The 24,839-nt window shown below is 37.7% G+C and overlaps 3 protein-coding genes across 3 annotated transcripts; all 3 read left to right on the top strand.

Moving 5' to 3' along the window:
* The first annotated feature begins 10,284 nt into the window (after nucleotides 1-10,284).
* On the top strand, nucleotides 10,285-14,052 carry LOC116328227 (B2 bradykinin receptor-like). Its single transcript, XM_031749955.2, has 2 exons — nucleotides 10,285-10,363; nucleotides 11,798-14,052. The coding sequence occupies exons 1-2, from the start codon at nucleotides 10,344-10,346 to the stop codon at nucleotides 12,831-12,833; spliced, it is 1,056 nt and encodes a 351-aa protein (XP_031605815.1). The 5' UTR covers nucleotides 10,285-10,343; the 3' UTR covers nucleotides 12,834-14,052.
* Nucleotides 14,053-14,644: 592 nt separating this feature from the next.
* LOC120434702 (B2 bradykinin receptor-like) lies at nucleotides 14,645-17,303 on the top strand. Its single transcript, XM_039603012.1, has 2 exons — nucleotides 14,645-14,790; nucleotides 15,687-17,303. The coding sequence occupies exon 2, from the start codon at nucleotides 15,725-15,727 to the stop codon at nucleotides 16,751-16,753; it is 1,029 nt and encodes a 342-aa protein (XP_039458946.1). The 5' UTR covers nucleotides 14,645-14,790; nucleotides 15,687-15,724; the 3' UTR covers nucleotides 16,754-17,303.
* A 3,616-nt stretch (nucleotides 17,304-20,919) lies between these two features.
* bdkrb1 (bradykinin receptor B1) lies at nucleotides 20,920-23,691 on the top strand. Its single transcript, XM_039603011.1, has 2 exons — nucleotides 20,920-21,055; nucleotides 21,494-23,691. Exon 2 carries the CDS (start codon nucleotides 21,502-21,504, stop codon nucleotides 22,570-22,572), a length of 1,071 nt encoding a protein of 356 aa, XP_039458945.1. The 5' UTR covers nucleotides 20,920-21,055; nucleotides 21,494-21,501; the 3' UTR covers nucleotides 22,573-23,691.
* The last annotated feature ends 1,148 nt before the right edge of the window (nucleotides 23,692-24,839 follow it).

The following is a 24,839-nucleotide window of genomic DNA, read 5'->3' as shown; positions in this document are numbered from 1 at the left end:
AAACAAAACAAGCCCAAGTGGAAGCAGAAAGCAAATAGATAAACTGGAAGCAAAGTGACACAATAAAACCAACAAAATACAGAATATAACTTAATTGAGATTTAATGTAAGTGTCAGATTTCTGTGCTCTGTTACTACACCAAACGTGAGCGGATATCAGCATGCAGAACATAAGGCCTGTCACCATGGAGACTGACATGTTTTACTCCCGTCGCCTGATGCATCCATTGGCAGACACAGTTGAGTCTCACTGACATGGTTGCTGGCCAAAATAAAAGTGGAAACCACTCCAGGGGCTAATGCAGGATCCATTAAAAGGAGAGTGAGACACACAGAGAGACAGATGGGCAGGCTGACCGAAAATGACAAGATGACTGAGATGAGGAAAAAAGGCCAAAGTAAAGGAAGGAAAAGGATTAACATTGGATGTCCATTTCTCTGCGTTGTGATGAATTTCTGACATGTGTTTGGAAATTCATCGATGCTGATATCTGTCATCTCAAGCTCACTCTGAAACTGACAAGTGACCCCGGGACACTGTTTTCTCTGTGTAGCAATTCCTACATGTGTCATCACTGTTATGATTCATGACACCTGTAAGGTCGTTTCAGTGACAGTGGTTTAATGACAAGTTTTCTTAGAGTAAACTTCCAATCAGTGAAAAGTGCCATTACAAATAAAGCTCGTGTATTTGCAATAAATACTCAGTAATGCAATCATTAATTATTTGTAATTGTTATCTAATATACAGTATTATGAAATAGCTTAGATATCATAGTGACCACTTTTATCTTTAACACTAAGTGTAAAAAAATCTAGTGTTTTTTTTGCGTAAAATGTTTCATTCACAGCCTTTACTTACACAGTACTTTTATTTTCTTTTAATTTTATTTTTCTTTTACATAATTATATTTTTAAAAAGTACCTCTTCTTTCTGTAACTGGTCAAGGAAGAGTTAATGTCACATCTGACAACAAGCACGTCGAGATTATGTGAATTATTTTCATGCATGTGCACCAAATTTGTTTAGTTTTAGGATTTCATTCATTCATTTTGCCAAGGCACTGAACACTACATACTTTGCCCAGTAGATGGCTCCCTATTGATTTTTTTCAAACGTTGGTATCCAGGAAAATGAAGATTTGAAGTAGGCATATTACATCCTGTATACAAAAGAGTCAGAGTAACAAGTGTTTCCAATAAATTCCCTTTGGTTTTCTGCAGTTCAAATATAAATATGACAAAGTGTAACAAGCACAAGAATGATGTTTAAACTTTCAAAGAGGGTAAGTAGAATAGTATTATAATTTTATTATTATTATTGTTATTATACCCATATACTGAGACTTAAGTTTGACACTAAATTAAACATTTGTACATGAAAAAAGTCTAAAGTGAGATTCCCCCCTCTTCATTTCTCAAGATCCAGGCTTCTCCTCAAAGTGCAGTCTGTAGTTAATGTTTGTGATTCTGAAATCTTTTTTTTAGATGAATTATACATTAAGATAACGGTGTAAGTACAGTATAGCTATATAAAGTATATCTTATTTTCATCCCTGTTGCCTAAAGTGAGATTCCCCCTCTTCATTTCTCAAGATCCAGGCTTCTCCTCAGAGTGCAGTGTGTACTTTATGTTGTGAGGCCCAACCCTGCAGAAGCCAGGGTCACGCCCTTCAAATAGAAGCAGCTTGGGGAGCAGCCAAGGAAGGATCATGTCACAAAGTCTTCTGATACTTGAAGAATCTTGTCCTTTGGAATTATAATCACAAACAGACTGCCTTTTTCTCAAAACATAATTCCACACTTTCACAATGTAGCTTTCCTAGTTTTATCACAGGGCTTGCTTTCCAGTACTAACCTCTTTACAAACAAAGTAAACATGAAAAGGTGCTTTTGCATTTTTTTAAAGGCTGTCTGAAAGCTTTTTTTTTTTTTTTTTTTTTTTTTTAAATAGAGGAACATTTTGACTGGTAAGAACACACAGTAGCAATACCTGGTTGTGATTTCTTTTCTAAGTATCACCATTATTTGGTTTTTCTAAAGCTAATATTGACCTTGTCTTTTCAGACTGTTTGCAAATAAGAAACACTCCCATATCCTGTGTTATGAGCACCTTATGATGATTCATGTTTCGCCCGACGTGCCAAAAAAAACATGTTTATGTTTAAGTGACAGAGTCCTCTTGCAGATGTGCAAAGGAGAACACCAGGTGACATTCAAGAGCCACAAAGCAAGTAAGTGTGGAGAGCCTGTAGGGAGCAGAATTCTAAAAAGTGACAGTGTTTGTTTTTATTTCAAAACAAGGACAGATGATAGGCATGTCTGTTTTGATGCTTGAAGTATCAAAATAAGACGAGCATGTTTGAGTTATTGCATTTTAGTCTTCAGACATTCTTTTACAGGAAATTGAAAAACATGAAAAAAATGAGACAGTGTGTTTGTATGCTGCAGAAACCTGAGTGTCAGAATAGAAAACTAGCTTTTTCTCATAATTTGCACTGTGGTCTGTTCAAAGAAAGCTGTTAAAAATAACTGTTCAAAAATCAAACGTAAGTCTAAATAACTGGCTAAGGTGGTCTGGCAGCAACATAGCTAGTGTCGAAAATAGCACAGATGGGAACTCCAAAAGTCTGTTTGCTCAGAGTCTCTGTTGATAAAAGACTGACCTTTTCAAATTATTTATGTCAATTAAATCTTAACCATGAGTTATTACTACAATTACGTACTTTGCAAGTCAACGGAAGATTAAATATTTTTCCCTAATAAAGTGATTTTCTACCACAGTTTACTTCTCAGTCTCTTTTTCTGTAAACTATGAACATACACAGCCCGGCATGCAAACTTTCACCGTAGTCAGTTGACGCAAACACATTTGAAGTACCATAAATGGTAGATTTCCTGGATTTTAAATGTTTAAATCTTTATTAAAGGTTTTTATTTTTCAAACAATCAAACCATGAGCTGAAAACAGAAGTAAATTTCGGACGGCAGACATTCAGACTGTGGCTGCCCACTTACTGCTGACTCAAGGTCTTGCAAAATTATTGTGATGGTTGGTTTATGATTGTCTTTTTTATTGATTTCAACATTTTGCAATGCCTTTATTAAATTAAAATATTAAACGTAACGGGGGCATCTCTGACCAACCTATTTCATAAGTTGTGGATTTCCAGCAGTATAAACAGCATTGTTCTGTGGTCAGTATATTATCTGCCAGGAACATTTGAGCAGCACTAGTTGAATTTTTGATGTTTGAAGAAATGGCTTTGTGTTCCAAGGTTTAGTGCTCATCAAAGTTGCATTAGTGGTTTCAGACAGGCCTGTGGCCACTCCTTCCACTTTTTATAAGCGCTTACTCACTCTCCTTGCAAAAGCCCAGAGTGTACGAGGCAGCTGTGAAAACGATACATACCCGGGGCTGCTCCCTGTTGTCTCGAATCTGTGTGGAGTTATGGAAGAGGAGATGGGGGTGGGACACTGAGTAATGGAGCTCACGGCCTGGAAAAAATCTTTTGAGACCGGCAGAAGGAGACAGGAAATGAGCTGAGTATTTTCGAGGAGTAGCGTGAGCGTCGCCGCCCTCTCATCCAGACATTCATTATGTACTTCACTGAACACATTGAGACATAACTAACAACAGCAGACAGATATGTAGCCTGTTACTCAAGGACCTTTAAGTTTGCAAGTCTATAAAACTTCAGTTAATAAACTGGGGGAGACAATTCATTGAGTTTATTTCTGTACAGGTTTTTTTTCTTAAAGGCTGTTAAAGTTAATAGACTTTATTTTATGTTGTGCTATTTAAAAGCATGGGATTTCTTAGGTCCTTAGGAGATTTAGCGTTACTGGGAATAGTGGGTGCGTTAGTGGAAGATGCTTTGCATGAGGTACAAGGCCCCCGCTGTCTTGCTCAGTAGAGAAGGCTGATTCACCACAGCACTCCAAGGTCTATATGTGCAGTAAATGTACCATTTATAAGCTATATTCTGAGGTTTTGTCACTTCCTGAGTACTTTTGCACTTGCTGTAGTCGGCGCAGGTGTGTTGTAGCAAAGCTAAACAGAAGTGTCTCTTCCAGGCTCGATGAGTTACCATTGCTGATTAACTGATAACTCGGGGCTGGATGTTTCCACAGAAGTGCACCACAAAATTTAGCATTAATGAAGGACTGGCTGATTTATTGTTTAATTTTACTTGTGCAAAAGTTTTTCAGGAATCATAAACCTGTAGCTGCCTGATCAGTGTTGCCTAGAATATCTGAACTTAATAAGCACATATCATATGCATGTATATAAGACAAAGCTCCTTTTTAATACTTGTTATATTTATACTATGTGTGACTCTTATTGCTTTATTTTATTTTTCTAATTACATTCAAGTACTGATCATTATCCACTAGTCTTTTACCTCTTCTGTACTTAATTATGTGGTTTGCTTTGTTGTCTTGTTTATGTTCTAGTGCTTTTTTTTTTTTAATCCCTGGTCCTTCTGTCTTCTTCAGGGCTTCCTGGTTGCAGCCAGTGTGCCCACTTGGGAGTATAGTATATGATGGCACCTTTCTATGTAATAGAATTTTATGTATTTGTATAGAGCTGGACAAGTGGATGTTTTTATTTTTATTAATTCATTTGCATTGCCCTCATATTTATATAATTATTAAAATTGCTTGTAACAACACTTGTACAGGATGTTTTTGACTGCATTGCTTCCCTCTTGAGGGCCACACTACGTCATGCTGTGTGAAATGCACCTTAAAGTAATTATCCTTTAAAAAAAAAGAAAAGTTTTATGTAATCAAAGGGGGAGGATTACGGTTACACCTCATCATCATTCATCACCAGATCCTTCATCATAATAATTCGTAATCAAAAGAATTTGATTTGCTAAAAATAGCCACTGTTGAGCTGATGCTGTTATCATTGGAAAACTATACTTGAAAATAGACCTTACAACAGCTACTGTGAATCGTGCATTGCTTAGTCACTATGTTAGTTTGGGTTTTTTTTGTTTTTTTTAACCAGTGGTAGAGAAATGTTTTAGAATCTCAAGAATCTTAAAGACATCAGAGCCAAACTTCACAGTGTTCCTTTAAGTTTATCCTTCCACTATCCCATAATATACTGTGGAAAGAAACCACAACAACATTCTCTACTTCAGATGGCGAGCATCAAAAGTCCTTACATCAGTGTTTTCCTTGGCAGCACTTTACTATTGTTACAGAGTCATTGGGATAACCATTGAAAGCATGGAACAAGCTATTTCTGGATGAAAATGGAAGCGGTGCAATTCATCTTCTAAAATACAACTCTATAAACAAAGTCTGTTTTGGAGATTTTTCAGGAAGCAAGACACAACTGTGTTATGCGTGCAATTACTTTTACCCCCACTAACAATAATGGGAAGTCTTTGTAACTTTAAATCTCACAAACAAAGTTGTGGCAATATTTCCCTCTCTTAATTTTTGTTCTACTGTTAATGTTAAAGCAGTCTGATACAGCAGGAAACCTCACTTGCTTTTTTTTTCTTTTCTTTTTTTTAACTGCTCCTTTTATATTAAGCCCATACTTTAGAGGCAACAGAGCATTTTCATTGCAGGGCTGTGAGTTTAAGACTTAAAAAAACACTTTTGTTCAAACATGGAAACCCTGTTCATAAGGGCCCAGATTCTATTCTTAAGTAAATATTATAACCCAAATTCAGCTAATTGGGGTATGCATTATTTGCAACAAATGTGTGAACTAAGCCCTTTTGTTCTTTTGTGACAGTGGAGCCTACACCCTCTTTAGTAGACACAGAAATGTATCATGCAAGTGCATAAACAGATATCTGAATTTTAATAATATTTTTAGAAATGAAGAAATGGGGATTGAGGAAAGAAGGAAGCAACCTATTTACTGCAACACTGACACATCTTGGAGGAAAACCAAAGACAGCAGCTGGGAATCTGACTACAAATGAATGTTAACTGTGTTACTCTGCCTGCAGGGATCCCACCTGCCAGGGATCAAGCTGAGGTCACTCTTCACCAATCTAATTACATATTTATATAGCAATAACAGTTCTCTCAAAACAAAACAGAATAGTCCAACAGTTTGCCTGTATCAGCCCTATGACTAACATGATCTGGGGAAGTGAAATTCACTATTGTGACATTATTTTTCATAAGATTCATGTGTTATTATAGAATACCAGACTATTCACTAACTTCCGTGTGATCATGCATCCGTTGCACATTAAGAGCATGACCAAGACACACGAGCTTTGTTTCCACACAGCTTTTAAGCCCTTTGTCTCTTCGAATCAATGATAACTTGAAGATGGCCTTCGGTCTATTATTCTGTGTTTAGCCGAAATCGTATTACATATCTCTAATTGCCATGCTGTGCACCCATATGTTATCTGCAGGTCATATGAAAATCTCAGTCCACAGATAAGTGCTTGCTTAATGGGAGAGCTGTTTAGTCCATTTTGGCGCTTTTTAGTAATATGTCACATAGACACGAGCCTTTTTCGTTTACAGAAAATCTTATTATTATGAAAGATAAGAGAGACTGTTTAGAGATTAGAAGATTAGTATGGACATCACCCTGAGGAAAAGCATATGGTATCTGGTAGTAACACATCATGATGACTGTGTTGTTTAATTTGGTTATTTGGATTGTACAACAATTTATGGTTTTACTGACATTTGTTTTAAACACAACGAAGAGAAGATCAAAGAACCCTGCATAGTGCTTTTCGGTTGACAAAGAGAACAATGTAGTGGTTTTGTGTTGGTAAATTTTAGGAATACGCTGAAACAGTGGACATTTAACATGCAGAAGGCTCTTCAGTTGGTAGTACAGGACTGAATATACAGTCCAGGGGCGTAATTTCCAGGGGGGTTATGACCCCCCCCCCACCACTAATCAGACCCTGTCAATATAACCCCCCCTCGCCTTGGATCTTAACAAGGTTCCAAGTAGAGCTTCAACATGCAACAAGAAGAAATGGGAGTGAGACAAAACTTTTTTTTGAGCATGCAATTTATTGAAAACAACGCTTAAACTGAAACAGTATAAGCGTTCATGCCTTTAAAAGGCCAAATCTGTGTAAAAATGTGGGTTTATTGTCATTTTGTGTCAGGTAGTCACACTCTCATGACGTTCTGATGGCAAAGGCAAAAAAAACTTTCCCTTTTTGGTCGGGTTGTTGAACTGCATAAGCCGGGCCTCTGGCAGCACACCACCACTGCTGAGGTGGGATGCACTGAGACAGTCATTTGGAATTTCTTTAATGATCCCGAGGATTATGGAACAAAAAGGTCAAGTGGAAGACCCCCAAAATTTCACCAGCACTGAGTCGGAGGATCCAGTTGGCTGTCCATCAAGACACTGGACGATCCTCGACGATCCTTAATTTGGACGATCCTTGACCCAAATTAAGACCCTTACTGATGCTGACTGCAGCTCCATAGCCATCATCTGAGACTGAAGAGCTTGAAATGGCAACTTGAAATGGCAGAAAAAATAGATCCTGGTTAAAATGTTGCTGAAGAAACTAACACCAGGCAGACCAGCCAGCATCAGTAACAACAGTAAGAACATCAACAGAGATTTAAGGCTTATTTCGTAGCAAAATACTGTGAGTTGGGATAGAACAAACTTGCATTTTACAATACTCACCTACTTGTTGGATTTTACCTGTTTACCTGACTATTAAGTAACACGACACTTAATCTGACATCTAATCTGTGTAAAATTGCTTTTATCTACCAAATGGAAAAATACTACACAAATATAACTATATGTTCAGGCGATGTTGATTACCCTAATGATATATTGCCACAATGCCCTGTGAAAATGCAATTCTAAAGAAACTGGCAGCATTATTCACTGCAATAATTATCTTACGGGAAATATTACAAAGTGCTGTAAATGGATTCTTTTGTCTCTGCACTTCAGTGGTGTAAGGAACTCTCTTCCCAACAATACTAATGGGACGTGTTTCCATATTATATTCCTCAGAGATATTGCTCCATATTGACATGATAGCATCACACAGTTGTTGCAGATTTGTTGGCTGTAGTGCATCCATGATGCAAATCTCCTGTTCCACCACATCACAAAGTTCCTTTATTGCAGGGGTGTCCAACTCCAGTCCTCGACAGCTACTGTCCTGCAGCTTTTAGATGCATCCATACTCCAACACAGCTGAATCATATGTTTGGATTACCTCTTCTGCATGCCATCAGGTTTGGCAAAGGCCTGGTAACAAGCCATTCATTTGATTCAGGTGTGTCGGAACAAGGATGCATCTAAAAGCTGCAGGACAGTAGCTCTCAAGAACTGGAGCTGGACACCCCTGCTCTATTAGATTGATATCTGGAGACTATAGAGCACATTTTAGCACACTGAACTCATTTTCATGTTCAAGAAACTAATTTGAGATGATTTTAATTTATGACATGGCAAGTTATCGTACTGGAAGCAGCAATCTTAAGCTGGGAAAATTGCAGTCATAAAGAGATGGACATGGTCAGCAATTAAATTTTGGTAGGCTGTGATCGTCAACGACCAGTAGCAGCTTGAAATGTATAAGGAAGGACGGATCCATGCTTTCATGTTGTTTATGACAAATTCTATCTAGTATCTGAATGTTGCAGCAGAAATAGAGGCTCATCAGACTTTGTGTTTTTCCTTTTCAGTCACTCACTATGTGTTAATAGACCTCTCTGCATTGAATCATACTTGTTATCAATCTGTCTCTCTTCCACAGCATGTCTTCTATCCTGTCTTCCTTCTCTCACCCCAACCGGTCACAGTGGATGGCCACCCCACCCTGAGCCTGGTTCTGCCGGAGCTTTCTTCCTGTTAAAAGGGAGTTTTTCCTTCCCACTGTCGCCAAAGTGTTTGCTCATAGGGGGTTGTTTGATTGTTGGGTTTTTCTCTGTATGTATTATTGTAGGGTCTAGCTTACAATATAAAGTGCCTTGAGGTGACTGTTGTTGTGATTTGGTGCTATATAAATAAAATTCAATTGAATTGAGTTGAACCGTGTAACTTTTTTCCAATCTTCTGTGGTATAGTTTACAAAATGTAACTTCAGTTTGCCTGTTCGGAGAAGTCGCAGTCGGTGTGGTCTTCTGCTACTGTAGCCCATCTGCTTCAAGTTTTGACGTGTTGTGCCTTCAAAGATGCTCTTCTGCATACGGTATTTTGTATAAGAAGTGTTGACTTGAGTTAACTTTGCTTTTCTAACAGCTCAAAGCAGTCTATACGTTCTTATCCTTTCACATCTGGCATCAAAAGAGCATTTTTGCCTGGAAAACTGCAGCTCACTGGGTATTTTTTCTTTTTCAGAGCATTCTCTGTAAACCCTAAGCATGGTTGGGTGGGAAAATCCCAGCAGATCAGCAGTTTCTGAAATATATCAGAACAGCGCATCTGGCATCAACAACCATGTCACATTTAAAGTTACTTGAAAGACCCTTTTTCTTCATTCTGATGCTTACTTTGAACTGATCAACTTGACCATTAAATTGCCGAGACGTCACTGGCTGCGTTAAGAACCAGAATTAGCTAGCTAGTGAGTGTATACATCAGGTCAGAAAATATTTAACATGAACTATGTCAAGCCACAACCGTTTAGTTGTGTAAGAACTTACTAAGAGGCGTACATGGGACAAAAAAGTGTCTGCTTTCATTCAAATCCATATCACGGAAAACTGCCTAACAGACACACCTGTCCACCATGTCCATTTCACGCTTTGCCTCTCGAAAGCGTGAAATCGACACAAATGCAGAAGTTACAGTACCAGCATGAGGAGATAACATATTTAAAGCCTTTTGCACCCTTTTTGTCTGTTTGCTTCATCCTAGACTTTTGTCCCCTGCAGCCCCTTTTTTCTCTCTTTCTTTCTGTCCATTTTCTTTTTCTGTTTCTCCTGTTTTTCGCCATAAACAGGCCTTCAATACTGTGTCTGCTCTGGTATAATACACACTCTGACAATAATGTGAATAATGTAATAAACAAAAGAAACAAGATTAACAAGATGAGCCTACAGAGAGTCTACAGTGCTCCTCTCTTTGTTTTTGTCTAATTTTGATATTAGTATGGCTTGTTGCGTGTTATTAGTGCATCTTTGAATAAGGTACAACCCAGACCCGACAGACAGGGAGCATTCAGACTGAATGTGAAATGAGAGAAGTGAGGTTTTTTTGCCTTGCCTTTGCCATGCCTTCTTTTTTTGGTGACATCACTTTAATTACAGTTTCCTTTAGGAGCGTGAGGCAGAGACAGGCAGACTAGAGTTGGGGAGTTAACTGTTAACAGTGCAGCAGGACATCTGAACATACTTGGAAAATGACTCTTAGACCTACAAGGTATGTATGAATCAAATATACTCTCTATATTTTTAAAATCTTTCATGTGAGATATAACCAAAAAAATCCCCTAAGAATGAAGAACAATTTTCCAATTGTTTTATTTTTTAGAATCATTTTGTCAGTAACCATGTGCTCAAGCAGGTTAAATATACTCTGATGTGTGTAAAGCAGGTAATACTACTACTGATAGCTGACAGCTGCTGTTAAAATTAACTTCTTGCCTTTGTTGTTACAGTGAGTGAGACTAAAAGAAAAATCATGTGTTTTTGGGTGTAATGTAGAATATAGAAGTATAGAGTTACATATCGATGATGACCAGAAGAAGCATGTTTTTCTCTTTATTTTGTTATTCATTTAGTCTTTTTTTGTTGTACATTAAAACATCAGTTGTAGTACATGATATGAGAGCTCAGGTTTTGCCTAAGCATGTTCTTCTAAAGACGAGTTTAATCCATGTCAAACATTTGGTGATTTTAACCAACAGAAGCTTCTGCCCTCCATTGTGCCTTCTGCCACATTGCTGCCAACTGCTCCTTATACCAACAGAAACAAACTTTGGAGCAACTGTCAGTGATCTTAATTTCTCTTAAACATTCAAACACATGGATGTAAGCATAGGGTACATACAATATGATTTGAAAGAACAGATTTCCAGTTAGGTAACATGATAGGGGAATTAAGCAGAAGCATAAATGACATTATGCTATGCCTGATGCTCATTAGTGGAACAAGGTGGTTCAGTTTCAGACAAGCTTATATCATTTTTGAGTGAAACCGACAGCCGCAATGGCGACATTACTCATCTCATTCACATGCATTTAGAGATGGAAAAAGTCTGTTTTTATCTTTTTTTATTGGGGTTTTCATTAGCACCTTAAAACTCTACTGCTGATCAGCTTGCTGCAGATGTGCAAACACCCTTATTGTTCAACAACGTCTTTATGTTTTAAGCTTATCTTTTGGTTCAATACAAAGGTCATAGCTGCAAAGTACCTTGCTCCACAACCAGAAATGTATTCATCACATTTATTACAGGCTTTCATGTTCAGCTCTGCTCTTGTTGAAACAAGAGGCTAAATCAGTGGGTGGACATTTCTTCAGCAATCAGCTAGTTGGAAAACTGAACCTGGTCGACAGAGAAAGGATGACAAACAGCACACAATGGATGTACAGTTAGGACATCTGTTCATTAATATGCTTATTTACTTCTTTTCTTAAAATAAGATAAGAAGAATGGCATCAGTCTCATATCTGTATGGTAAATATTGTATGTAGCAGGGCAACTGTTGGGTTTGCAGAGACGATAGCCAGCTAAGTGCTGGCTAAAGCTACATATTTATCGCATGGTATTTTACATAAACTCAAGGTAAGAACCTAATGTACTGTTGATGTTTAACCGCCTATTTATTTCGTCTCATTTTGTCTTTACAGCATCCCAGACTACAGCACCACTATATCATATGGAAACAATAACAACACCAATGAGACTCATTGTCCAGATCACGAACTATGGGAGTGGCTCACTGCACACCAACCAGTGTATATTCTGCTCATCACCGTGCTGGGAATTATGCTTAACATGTTCGTTCTGATTGTCTTCTGCTTCCACAAGAAGGCATGCACCATAGCTGAAATCTATTTGAGCAACCTGGCTGCTGCTGACCTAGTCCTGGTGTCCTGTTTGCCTTTCTGGGCCGTCAACATGCTCAATGATTTTAATTGGCCTTTTGGTCATTTCATGTGCAAAGTTATCAATGTGGGAATTAAGATGAATGCCTACTGTAGCATATACTTTCTTGTTCTGGTTAGCATTGATCGCTATGTGGCGCTGGTACATGCGATGTCACATGGAAGAATGCGTAGTCCAAAATATGCCAAACTAGGGTGTTTGCTGACATGGGGTCTTGGTTTGCTTCTGAGTATACCCGTGTTCATCTTCAGGGAACTGGGATATTTCCCTGAATATGGTACTGTGTGCTATCTGAACTATCCAAACCACAACGTACACGTTATCTGTGATGGGATATTGATCATTTTTAGCTTCATTATTCCCATTTCAATTATCTCCTTTTGCACTTTTAATATTATTCAGGCTTTGAAATTGCAAGCAATTGAGAGGTTTAATGCTGAAAACACAGAACGAAGGGCCACCATTTTGGTCCTGGCAGTCCTTGTAGCCTTCTTAATTTGCTGGGTGCCATTCCATGTAATCACCATAGTGGATGTGCTTTTACGAGGTGGGATACTGGAAGGCTGTCACTTTGAAAATGCTGTGGACATCAGCCTCCAGATCTTCACCTACTTAGCCTTCTTGAACAGCATTCTTAACCCTATCCTATACGTTATTGTAGGAAAGAACTTCCGGAAAAAAGTCCGAGAACTCTTCCAGCAGTGGGGCCACCGGAAGAAAACATCATCTGACTCCACACGTTCAAACCTGTCCTCTACTTTGAAAACTTCTGTATAAAATGCTGTCTGCAAATTGCTTTTTGCACATAAAAGCACAGAAGGATAGTGGGCAGTCATTTAATAATATTGTCTTAAACTAAATGGTTCAAATGAAATCTAAAATCAAATGAAGTTCATGAAATCGCAATGGATGTAGCTTTGTAATAATCAGACTTGATTCATACATTGTTAAGAAACTTTTTAACAAACTCTTTCTTTAGTATGTTAGCTGATGCACAACGTCTCACTGTTACGTTTAGAAAAGGTGGTTGTATTACAGATTACTACCAAATGCAAAACACTGTCGTTTAGCTTGAACTGGAAAAAAATGAAGATATATTTTATATATTGCAACAACTCACCAGTGTGTAATATTGTTGGATTCATATATTACAAACTTTAGTAGTCATCAGTATCTTGGCTGTATTGGTTGTGTGATGTAAATATGTGTACTGTAGAATAATTTATGTAAATACAACTTTTTTGTTATATAGTTTATTGTTGAAAATGCAAATGATGCCACTATTTGTTTTACTCAGAGCATAAAGATGTATAAATCAACATGCAGTCTTTCACTTTATGAATCTTTATGATGCATTTGAATGTTAAGTTGAACATCCAAAGGTTCATGTTGAAACAGCATCTTGCTAAGTGTTTCTGGTGTTTCTGACTCAGAGTTTCCAGACTTAAAAATGTGACTCTTTCAATGAGTTTCCAGTTGTGACGCATAAACATGCTTCTTTTTGTTGGCTGTATAGACATAACTTTTTCTTTCTTTTTTTTTTATTTTTTATTGTATATCTGTCCCCAAAACCACCTTTTAATTGCCAAGTGTTTACTCAAAATGGGTTGTGGGCAAGGGTACACCCATAGGTGTCCTCAAAATGAAGGCAAATCTTGCCAAGCAGGATATCAGGCTTCACCACAATTGCTAGTGCTGAAAATTGTTGTGGAACAAAAGGCATGCAGAAAAAGTTACCTCAAATTGTAGAATGTCTGCCAGAAAATACACAGTTCAACCTCATTCCATGTGTTTTTGTCTGCTTTTTAAAAAGGTTTTTAGTCTTGTCCTTCAAATCTGAAATGTATGTTACTCCCACATTCATGTTCAATGTTCATTTTATTCTGGTTTATGTTGTGCTACTAAATGGGAATATTAATTAAAATTTTGACTATTCTGTAATCACCACAGTGGGGGATGACAGTCATTGAAGAGGTTTTAGTGCAGATGCCTCATTCATGTTTTCATAAGAGTTCACAGACTGTTTATTAAACATGGACACAGTCAGTATGACTTCACCCTGTTAGTGAAGTTCTGTTATGACACCTGAAAGTGAACACTTTCGACACCGTTTTCTTGGTGGTTTGAAACCATGCGTCATAAACACTGGCTAAAGACTTGTGTCAGTGAGCAACTCTACTGACTCTACTGAGGACTCCCTTTTTTTAATTCACTTTGACAGAAAACTGAGGGGAAAACATTTATTGAGGTCACACAGCAATGGCAATAACTGGAAGTTATAATGCAACAAAGGGAGTTGCCCCCTGCTCTCCAATAAAAAGAATGCAATCATATTTGGCTCAACTTTCAAATCACGAAGCTCATTTTGACTTTTAAGTGACAGTGTGTAAAATCTCATCAGTAGATGCCAGTAGATTGCAGATTGTAGTCAAATGAATTCAATTTCTTTAACCCTCCCAAGTAAAAAGCATAATCCTAGAAGTGGTGGTCATTGTAGGACAAACATGTTTTAGCTAGCTGCTGTTCATCTGTGCTAAGTGTAGTAAGATACAAACGTGACTCCAGTTTCTGCCCCAGAGTCTGTAACTATTTTGGTAGGCTGTCAGTCTACTGTTTAACTCAGCAATCGATATGTAGCTTTAACATCTATTTACTCTAGAAATGTAAAACTTTGAGTCTGATATGAGTCAACGAGTCAGAGAAAGTCACCTCTGTCTGATGAGCGAATATTGAGGTGGGTTGTTTAGGACATTACTGTTGGCTGCTATTTGCTGCTGTTAGCCTCTGTTAGCCATGGCTAACTGCTTTTAGATGGCATAAGTGAAACTTTCGTTAAAATGGATATAACATTGTTGGACTTTGATACTTAGTTAATAAACTCTCATATGATGTAAACTATAGTCAGGCTATTTAGCAGAAATAAAGTATGATTTTTAGGACGCTCAAGCCTAACACTAACTGGCATAATGTTAGCTTATAACCAGTGACTGCGCTGGTCAGCACGTTGTCACCTATCCGGAGACAATCTGCTGACAATAATTAACTGTGAAAATATTGGGAATAAATAAGTATTACTATGTATGTTTTCAAGTGTTGTAGCTCTAACTTCAGTTCAGGAGATAAGGCTCAAGGTGAAGTGGATGACATTTCATTAAGATGCAAGTGGCTTTGGCTTTTATTTTTAATTGATGAATACTTAGTACAAGAGAATGTTTCAGTTTGGTGGGAGATGTAATTACACACTAATCAATGTATATTTATACAATATTCTTTTCTATTTTACTAAATAATCCCACAAAAATGACTGACTGTACTTGTAACATGCAACATATTTTTGTGGCCTTCCTTTTGCAACACTAGAAATGCTCATTACTGAATTGGTTGCTAAGACGGTCTACTTTGAAGATGGCATGTGTGTAGTGTGTGTTTTGGCTGATAAACCATCCATTAGCCACACTCCATTAAATCAATTATCCCCTCTCCCTAAGAACTGAAATCATGGGACAAAGGTAATGACAAATGCATCAAACCTCCGCTGATACACTAAAAGGTTAGACTAGAGTATATATTTGTTGTGAACATGCATTTTTTTTCTTTTCTACTTTTTGAGTCACTGTCACCATCCAACAGCTTTACCAGTTGGCTCAGACCCTCCAGCGGAGTTACTTATGGAGAACAACACAACAGCTGAGTTTGTCTGCAACCACACGGATGCATGGGACTGGGTTTACACTATGCAGCCTGCCTATATGTCGATCATCTGTCTTCTGGGAGTAATCGGCAACTCCTTCGTGCTTTGCGTCCTCTGTCTTCAGAAGCGGAGAAGTTCTGTTGCTGACATTTACCTGAGCAATCTGGCAGCGGCTGATCTCCTCATGGTTTCCTGTCTGCCGTTCTGGGTATCAACTATAATCAACAAGTTCCACTGGAGATTTGGGGAGTTCATGTGCCAGCTTATCAATATTGTCATTGGGATGAATTATTATTGTAGTGTGTTGTTCCTTACGGTTGTGAGTATGGACAGATATCTGGCTCTCACTAAACCATTGTCCCAAGGAAGGCAGAGGCAGGCTTTCTGGGCACATGGAATTTGTGTAACCATTTGGATTGTTGGTATCTTCCTCAGTTTTCCTGCTTTTCTTTTCCGCTCTGTGCAGTTCTTCCCCCATTTGGGCATTGATGCATGCTACCTAGACTACCCCCATGAAGGGTGGCGATTGCGGTACAACATAACTGTGAACATAGTCTGCTTTCTCATTCCTGTCCCAATTGCATCGTTCTGTAGTTACCACATCACTAAAGTCATTTTAAAGAGACAGAAGATGAGAAGAAGCAACAGCGGGAGCGCGGAGAGGAAGGCAGCGTACCTTGTGCTTATTGTTTTGGCTGTGTTCGTCCTCTGCTGGCTGCCTTACCAGATTCTGATCTTCTTTGACACCTTGGATCACTATGAGGTCATCTCTGGATGCACGTGGGCATATGTGCTGGACATTGGCAACCAGTTAGCTACGTACCTTGGCTACAGCAACAGTGCATTGAATCCTTTCTTGTATGTGATTGTTGGGAAGAACTTTAGGGAGCGGGCAAGGGAAGTGTTTAAACCCCTTCTATGCAGGAAAAAAGACCAGTGTGAGGCATCTGGTCATGGTAATGCCAATCTCATCTCAAGTAAACAAACAGAGAGCACGAAAATCTAAATTAATTTACACATAAAGAGTAAACTCTGTTTAAAATATATTTGTGAATGAATTGAATTTCATGTATTAATATTTTTTATGTTGTTGGATTAGGGTCTAATAAGAGGGCCTGCCCTGGCCTTTGAAGCATAGCTTTACTTTTTAATTTTTGTTTTCAAATTAGTGTTTCATTTTCCAGTCAATTAAAGCTTCTCTTCATCCACACAAATGACGGTAAACTCAAAGGTTAAAAATTACTTGTCTTACAGTAATTCTTTGCATGCTAAAAGCAAACAATAAATCTCTATGACACTATCTGTAAAACAAATTCAAACATGTAGAAAACTGATCTTTTCACATTCTTGGCATGTTTGTCCACAACCACGTTGCACTTGTTTCCAGACAGTATCAATTTCTCTTAGCAACAAGCTAAAACAAGTCCTTCTGGCATGTACCGTTACTACAAGCTTAGTTTGGTTCTTTTCTTGGGAGGACCGATGTGTAACCTGTAATTTAGGAACCTATTTTGAACTGTAACCAGCTTAGTAAAACTTTAATAAAGTTGTCCTTGAACTGCACTGAATCAGTCATCTTTACGTTTTTATTGGTCAAACCCTTGATTAAAGTAGATGACAGCTTTAGAGGTTAAAAAGAGAGCTGACACCTTGTAAGAGAATGTGATATGGGGGCAACTGGTTGAACTTTTTCTCTCAGGAACTAAACAAACCAAAAGTTACCCCAGTGAGAAGCATGAATTACAGGAAAGGCTATGACATGGTAATGGCTACATCTACATTATTTCCAAAGTATACACCCATCCTGTGACAACACCAAACTACAATATTTTACCTCTATATGTGTTTAACATTCTAAACTGAACAAACAAGTAACTTTAACAACTTTAACAGAGGATGTTAGAGACGATGAGAAGTTTAATAATTGTTTTGCAGAGGCAGACTAAATCTTTCCCACTATTTCTAAATAGTGGGAAACCAAATAGCATTAATTTCTAAAATGTTGAAACTGAGGAAAACGGTTGACTAATGTTTGCCATAATTCTGTATTGTTTAAAGAGAGGCAGGGTGGCTAGATTTAAAAAAAAAAAGCCTAATTCTGGAAGCAAACTGGTGTTTATCTATTTTGTCTATAAAAACACTGGGCTTTGCTTTTTTGAACGGTCCCATGTGTTAAATCTGGCATTTACAAGTACTCAAAGTCACAAATGTAGGACAGATATATAAAACTGACTAAGCAAGGAATGTTTGGCAATGAGCTGATCTTCATCTTCATTTTGGTATGCTGTTGTCATTTTTACCATAAAAGGGATTATACAACCTCGGACATACTGATTATTAGATAACTCTTCATCTAAATCTTTCAAGTAAAAGAAGAAAAATACTGATTATAGTTTACATTAACTCCAGTGTGATTTTAAGTTGGTTTAACATTTGTTATTGTTGCCATTACCGTGACTTTAAATTTAAAACATATCAGAACTTAATGATTTACAAGCTGAGGATAAATTGGGATAAAACTGATAAATCTGTTTTTATAGCATTTGGAAATCATTACCTGTCTAAATATTTCACTGTTTATACAGTTAATGCAATCACAAATGAAAAAAGATGAAAAAAACTAAAGGTTTTATTAATGATATCTCAACATCATAGCAAACAGAGAGGTCGCAGACAGTATAAACAGGGAGTAAGGCTGTAATTTCCTGAATCAGTCATATCTTTGCAGGACTGTTCGCAAGCTTTGAGCTACTCCCTCATTTATTATATTTTGCTTCCAAGGAGCAAGACTTTCTTGGAATTTTTTTTAAATCTCTGACCTCCCCTGTATCATTTATGAAGAGATATGACACCTCAGTATTTATCAATAAATATGTGGATTGGCACCTGTTTAGCTATATGCCGTATGGCCGGCCCTTGGCTGCATCTCTTGCCCTCTTTCTTTCCTGTTTCCTATTTCTTGTTGAATAGGGTTTTTTTTTTCCAGCAGTAGCCTTGGGAAGCCATATACACAGATAACCCTCACTGACTTCTGATGTACACCCAGTCATTTTGCTTTGAAATATGACAGGAACTGCATAGTGCAGGAAATAGAGTAGACTAGGGTTACCCCTAGTAGGCATCCATGGGGAAAATCTTAAGCAACTTCTCTGGAATTTCGGAAGGTCGTTCAAAGATTTTCAGTCCAGTCCTTGTACCAGACCATTTTCAGGGGAATATTTTTTGTTTTGTTTTGTTGTTTTTTTTGTTGGTTAAGCCACTTAACACTAAGTCATTAATCATTTACAAATGCACAAAGGCCCCTCACTTGTGGAATGAACCAGTATTGTCTATTGCGCCTCTAAGCATGGTGTGCAATGTGTCCTTAAAACATCTGAGGAAACTGGATAAGTGGCAGATAAAGGAAGTAGTGAAGGACCTAAAAAATCTTTCCTGTCATTAGGAAATGAAAAAAAAAACATCCGGCAAAGTCCTAAGACAGGATCTGGCAAATGCATCTAGTCTTTTAGTTGATCTAGCTATCATTTACGGAAGCCTCATCATAAATGGTTTCAGTGGAAGGATGGTTTTCAAGAAGCAGTTCTTCATGAACGGAAACTGGGGGGGGGCTGAGGTACAGCTGATTACACAAGAACTGAACTGAAGCAGTGTGGGATGATGCTGACAAACAACAAAAAATTAACATCCCAAGAAGAGCGCGGGTGTCTTTCAAGAAGACTAGAGAGCTATTCCTGCAGACTAGTTAAAGAAATTACAAGAAAGGTCGTCTGAAAGCCGAAATTTCAGGCTGTGTTAAAGATTATAAGTGGTCATACCAAATACGAGACATTCAAGTTCATTACAATTGTGCAACAAAGCTTTTTATTTAAATACTGTTGTTTAATAAATGCTTGCACATGTTTCAGTGAATCAGTGCACTTCCAATTTTCCTAGAAAATGGAAAGTTACAAGGAGTGGCTCGATCCTTTTGCACAAGTACATTTTTCCATAGACCATGACGTAAGATGTTAGGTAAACGTTGTGTATCTGTCTAGTGTTTTGTGCTTTTTTGGGTTGTTCTGTTATTGTTTATTACCTTCAGCCTTTTTTTTATTCCGTTATAGTTTAGATTTTCACCTTTGTATCTTTCCTGCTTAGTTTGTTCTTAGTTCTGGCCATTTTGAGCTTTATATGCTAGCTTATTTCTCTTCATGATTTTATTCTCAGTCTGTCTCCTTTTGTCATTTGCAACCACAGCTATTTCCCTGAGTTTGTTTTTGCTGCCCTCCTGTGTTCTCTGTGTCAAATCTGCATTCCTGTTTCCTGTTTATAGCATAACTAAAGTTCGTTTGGTTGACTAAACTATTAAGTGCAAAAGTTGGTTGTGTTGTTACTGGTGAGAGCTGCTCTACATGATTTTAAAAGTGTCTCATTTTCCTTGATATCAGATGCAAAATGTGTCTATATGTCTACTGTTGTCTTCCTCCCCAGCGTTGATATTTTGTAGTGTTTTCATGAAAAATAGAGAGCATGGGAGCTAGCTAAACCCCACCCACCATATTTCCAGGTGGCAGATCAAGTGTGTGCAGATTACTTCTGATTGGATCACTCACCAACTTCTCCCACCTTTCTCCACTACTTAATTAGTTCTGATTGGATTTCGTTTCTCCAGAACATATTTATGACAGTTTTAATCCCTGTGCATTATTTTTATTTAGTTATTGTCTTGTTTTCATCAGAAAAAAATGTTCTTTGGTAAAAACTGTGATGAAAATTATTGGTAAATAACATCAAGACTGGTCCTGCACTGTGTTTCTCAAGGTTTTGGTCCTCCTTTGTTTTGTATTATAGTGTGAGTGCAGGATTAAAGCAGTTTTTTCTTATTTATTCCTGTGTTCAGCATTTTGGTCCAAATCCAACAGTACAATGACATAAATAATTGTTAAAGTTTCAATAAAATCATGCTTTCTTTGGTATATGTCATTAGTTTTTAAATATCTGTGATAATAGTAGTAGTATTTTCACACACTATAAACTGGAATGCCCAGAGGCTGCATTTTCTCTCCAAGACATGCTCCATTACTCCACCGTACTCCACTGACGTTTCAGCTGCTGCTCATAAATGAGCACCGTCCAAATTTTGACTCTTTGATAAACAACTTGATATATTCAACTGCTGGACTAGTGGTGTGGAAGAATGCAACTATATACAAAACAGCCTTGTTGTGTACTTTACCAAGAGCTCGTGAGCACAGTTAAGCCCTGTCTCAGATGTGTTATCTGTTATTACAACTTTGACCATCGGAGGAACATTTTGGTGAAACATACGGTAAGAACTTCTCTATTCCTTTTCAGTATTTGATGCTTAAAAGAAAAACAAAATAAAATGTGTCAATCAGTCTTTTCAAAGTAGTCATCCACTGATTAAATTAGAAGAAAAGATGCAATACACAACACAGAAGAGCTAACTGATTTTTCCAGGCTCTTGAGTGTTTTTTTTAACACAGAAAAATAATCATCTTGCTTATCTGGGGCTGTCTGCTTCATCCCCAGAGCTGAACTTTCTTAACTGGATAAAAGAAAGTCATAAAATTAGCCACTTGTTGATTATTTATATAACCTGTTTTATGTTCAGTACTATGCTTAGTTTCAAATTTGAATTCCTACTTGACATATTTCTTTCATGATGGATTTTAAATGGTTAGCTTTGACCTGTAATGATAACATTGTACTGAAGGTTTATGAATATTTATTTTTTCCTACTCAGTGGAGCCAATGGAACTCACAACTGTGCCAACAGTGTTGACTGAAAATAGCAGCTTGTCTCCAGTCACTGCAGAATGGGAGCTTATCCACACCATCGTCCCCCCGTACATCTTCACCATATCCCTGGCAGGTCTACTCTTTAACAGCTTTGTACTGGTGGTGTTTTTTGCCCACAAAGATCGACTGACTGTAGCAGAGATCTATCTGAGCAACATGGCGCTGGCTGACTTTATCCTACTGTGTAGCCTTCCTTTCTGGGCAATGAATATCCTCAACGAGTTCAACTGGCCATATGGAGAGGCCTTGTGCAAAATCGTCAACGCCCTAATTATCATCAATTTCTACACCAGCATCTTCACTCTGGTCATGATTAGCATTGATCGCTATATAGCACTTGTGAAGCCCATGAAGGCCAGCTGGCTGAGACGGACGCTCTACGCCAAGGTAATCTGCTTCATCCTGTGGATATTAGGGGTCTTACTGAGCACACCGACAATAGCTCACAGAAAGGTGAAGTTCTTTGAGTACTATGAGACCACATCCTGCGTTCTGGATTACACCCATGACAGCTATTGGAAGCTGGCCCATCAGATTGTGATAAATGTGGTGGGCTTTGTTCTTCCTGTTTTGGTCATTGTTTTCAGCAGTGGAAATATAATCAAGGTTTTATCTGAGAGGCGGGAAAGTGTTGGTTTTCATCACACCAGTGATAAAAAGGCCACTGTGCTGGTGTATGTTGTTACACTGGTATTTTTACTATGCTGGGGCCCCTTCCAGGTAATTACCTTTCTTGACATTCTCTGTGATATCAATGTGCTGGATGAGAAGCTGTGGTATGACACTCTGGATATAGGAGGGCAATTCTCAGTATATCTAGCCTTTCTCAACAGTGCCTTAAACCCTTTGCTGTATGTCTTCTCAGGGCAGTACTTTAGAAAGAAGGTTAGCGCCATCTACAGAAAGACTAGATATCAACGCAGAGGATCAGACATGACCACATATCAACGCTCTGCTGTGTCCACTTACATCAACAGAACAGAGCAAATTAAACCTGTGGTCATTTTTAATGCCAAAGAATAAAATGTGTCTCCTACTGATGGCATCTACTTTCCTTTTGCTGCTTATGTATAAAATGACACAATAAAAAGGATATGTCTCTAAAACTATTATGTCATTAAACTTAACACAATAATAATGCTGTTATATGGCTAATCGGCACTATCAGATGATGTTTAATGCTGTGCTTGAGGAAATAATGTAAATAATGGACAGACGCTGCAGGAGAAATAGACTGAAATGCATTTACAGTCTGCATAATAACATTTTTTCTTGCATTGTGGACAAACAGCATTTGTTTCTTTGACATTTTCTATGGATTTATAGCAACAGACTTCTCAGTTTGACTTTGTTTGTCTTTTACGTCTTTAAATTTAAATAATTTGACATGTTAGTCAGTATTTATTCATTAGTTACAAACCATATATTTATAACTTATGGCTTTTGCCTTTCGGTTATCAACATATGGTCACTAAATCAAAAAACAATCCAAGTAATGTCAGACCCTTTTTATTTAGACCAATGTACTGCTTTAGTCATCCCATTTCCTTTGCCTGCTACGCCTTCCTGGAGGATTCTTGGAAAAGACTGAAGACATTACTGTTAGGAGGAAACCTTTTTTCCTCACTCGTGTTGTTGAAGAAACTGTGGACAATGCTCAATTAGTTTGTGTGTTTCCGTATGTTGTCAACACATTATAAGTAATTGACTTTAGCAGACTCCCAAACAGCCTACCTCACCATTTTCATTTCAGAGGTGTATGATGCTGCTTGCTTCTGGATGTTAATTAAACTTTTAAGCTAAGAGGAAATACTGTGGGTGGGGCTAAATGTTGCTGTAGCTTTCTTGCCTTCACCTAATATTAGACCTTCCCAAAATGAAAACAATTAACATCCACTACAGTGCACAACCGCCCCATGGCTATTTTTCCAGTGCAGTTAAATGTTCTAATGAAATACTCAAGTGGCCTTATTTTTGATTTTTTAAATGCTGCTATCTCGTAAAAAATGTATGGTATTATATTTGTTATGTAATGTAATGTGCAGTGTGACAGTTTATCTGAAAGTGACCTAGTCCATCTCTCTGTCCAGCTGAAGACAGGACTGTCATAGACATTGCATTATGCATTTTGGGTGTTCAGTGATTTTCACTCTCAGAGCTGATATTAGATAAGTATTTAAAATCAGCTAATTATGTTTACTCAGTCAAACTATTTATTGGTGTTATTTGGTTATTTAGGCAACTGTATTCATTTAGATATAATGGTTTATCTCATTATGTAATGCCTATCAGTTTATCTCAATAATTATCAGAATATGCACATAGCTATTCATATTTTTGTTGCTTTTTACATACTGTATATGACTGAAAATACATATAATAGAACTATAAGTCACCAAAACCAGTACACTACTTTTTCTTAGGTATTTCTGTTTTGTTTTGGTCTAAAATTTTAGTCTCTCTGCTTTGAAGACAGTTGCACAATGCAGTGACAATTATTTAGCATTGCAAGTGTTCCCCCTTTCAGTACAGACATGTCAGAGCAGGAAAAGATCTGGCAAAGCAGAGCATTGTTCTTCTCAGGTATTTCAGTAGAGAAATCATTTCTGTGGAAAAACAGAAGAGGTGTGCTCATTTTTTTTATACCTACTACCACAAGGGCCACGTGTTCCAGCGGACAACATAACGGCCTCCACCTGACTCCAACTTTACTGTGAAAAGCATGTTAGTAAAGCATGTCAGCATGAAAAAAAACAGAACCCAGAAGCATCTAAATGGACTTCGGCCAGTTTTTTGTTTTGTCTCTGTACTTGTGTGTTTTTCTCTTGTGATGTCAATGTGACGTGTGTGAATAAATCCTGGTTTTCCTGGTTGTCCGGCCAAAGCATTCTTTAAGCATATGGTCATAGAGACAGTTATCAGTCAGAGCTGCAATACAAAGTGTCACAAATTTTTGGGACATTTGTCAGATCTTCACATTTTATATTAGTCAGAATTAATTTAGCAAAGCCTATGCTGGTATTTTCACAATCCAAATTATGCTAGGATATCCTGTAATTGAGTTTTAGGATATTTTAGAAGTTAGAAGTTTGGCTGCTAAATGCTCCAATATTCACTCTATCTCCACTTTTCTGCAGTTTGGTTTCAGGCTTGTGTAGCATGCACTGAGTCTATAGTGCTATGAAAATGTTGCTTTGCGAGAACCACTGTGGGACAGCCTTAAAACAACTGTGAAATGCAATTAAAAGATCCTTAAGATCCATCCTTTAAAAAAAATAGAAAAAAAACAA

Source organism: Oreochromis aureus, linkage group 19, assembly GCF_013358895.1.
Source record: "Oreochromis aureus strain Israel breed Guangdong linkage group 19, ZZ_aureus, whole genome shotgun sequence".
Taxonomy (NCBI): domain Eukaryota; kingdom Metazoa; phylum Chordata; class Actinopteri; order Cichliformes; family Cichlidae; genus Oreochromis; species Oreochromis aureus.
Note: the sequence above shows the minus strand (reverse complement) of the source record. Positions and strands in the feature narration are given on the sequence as shown.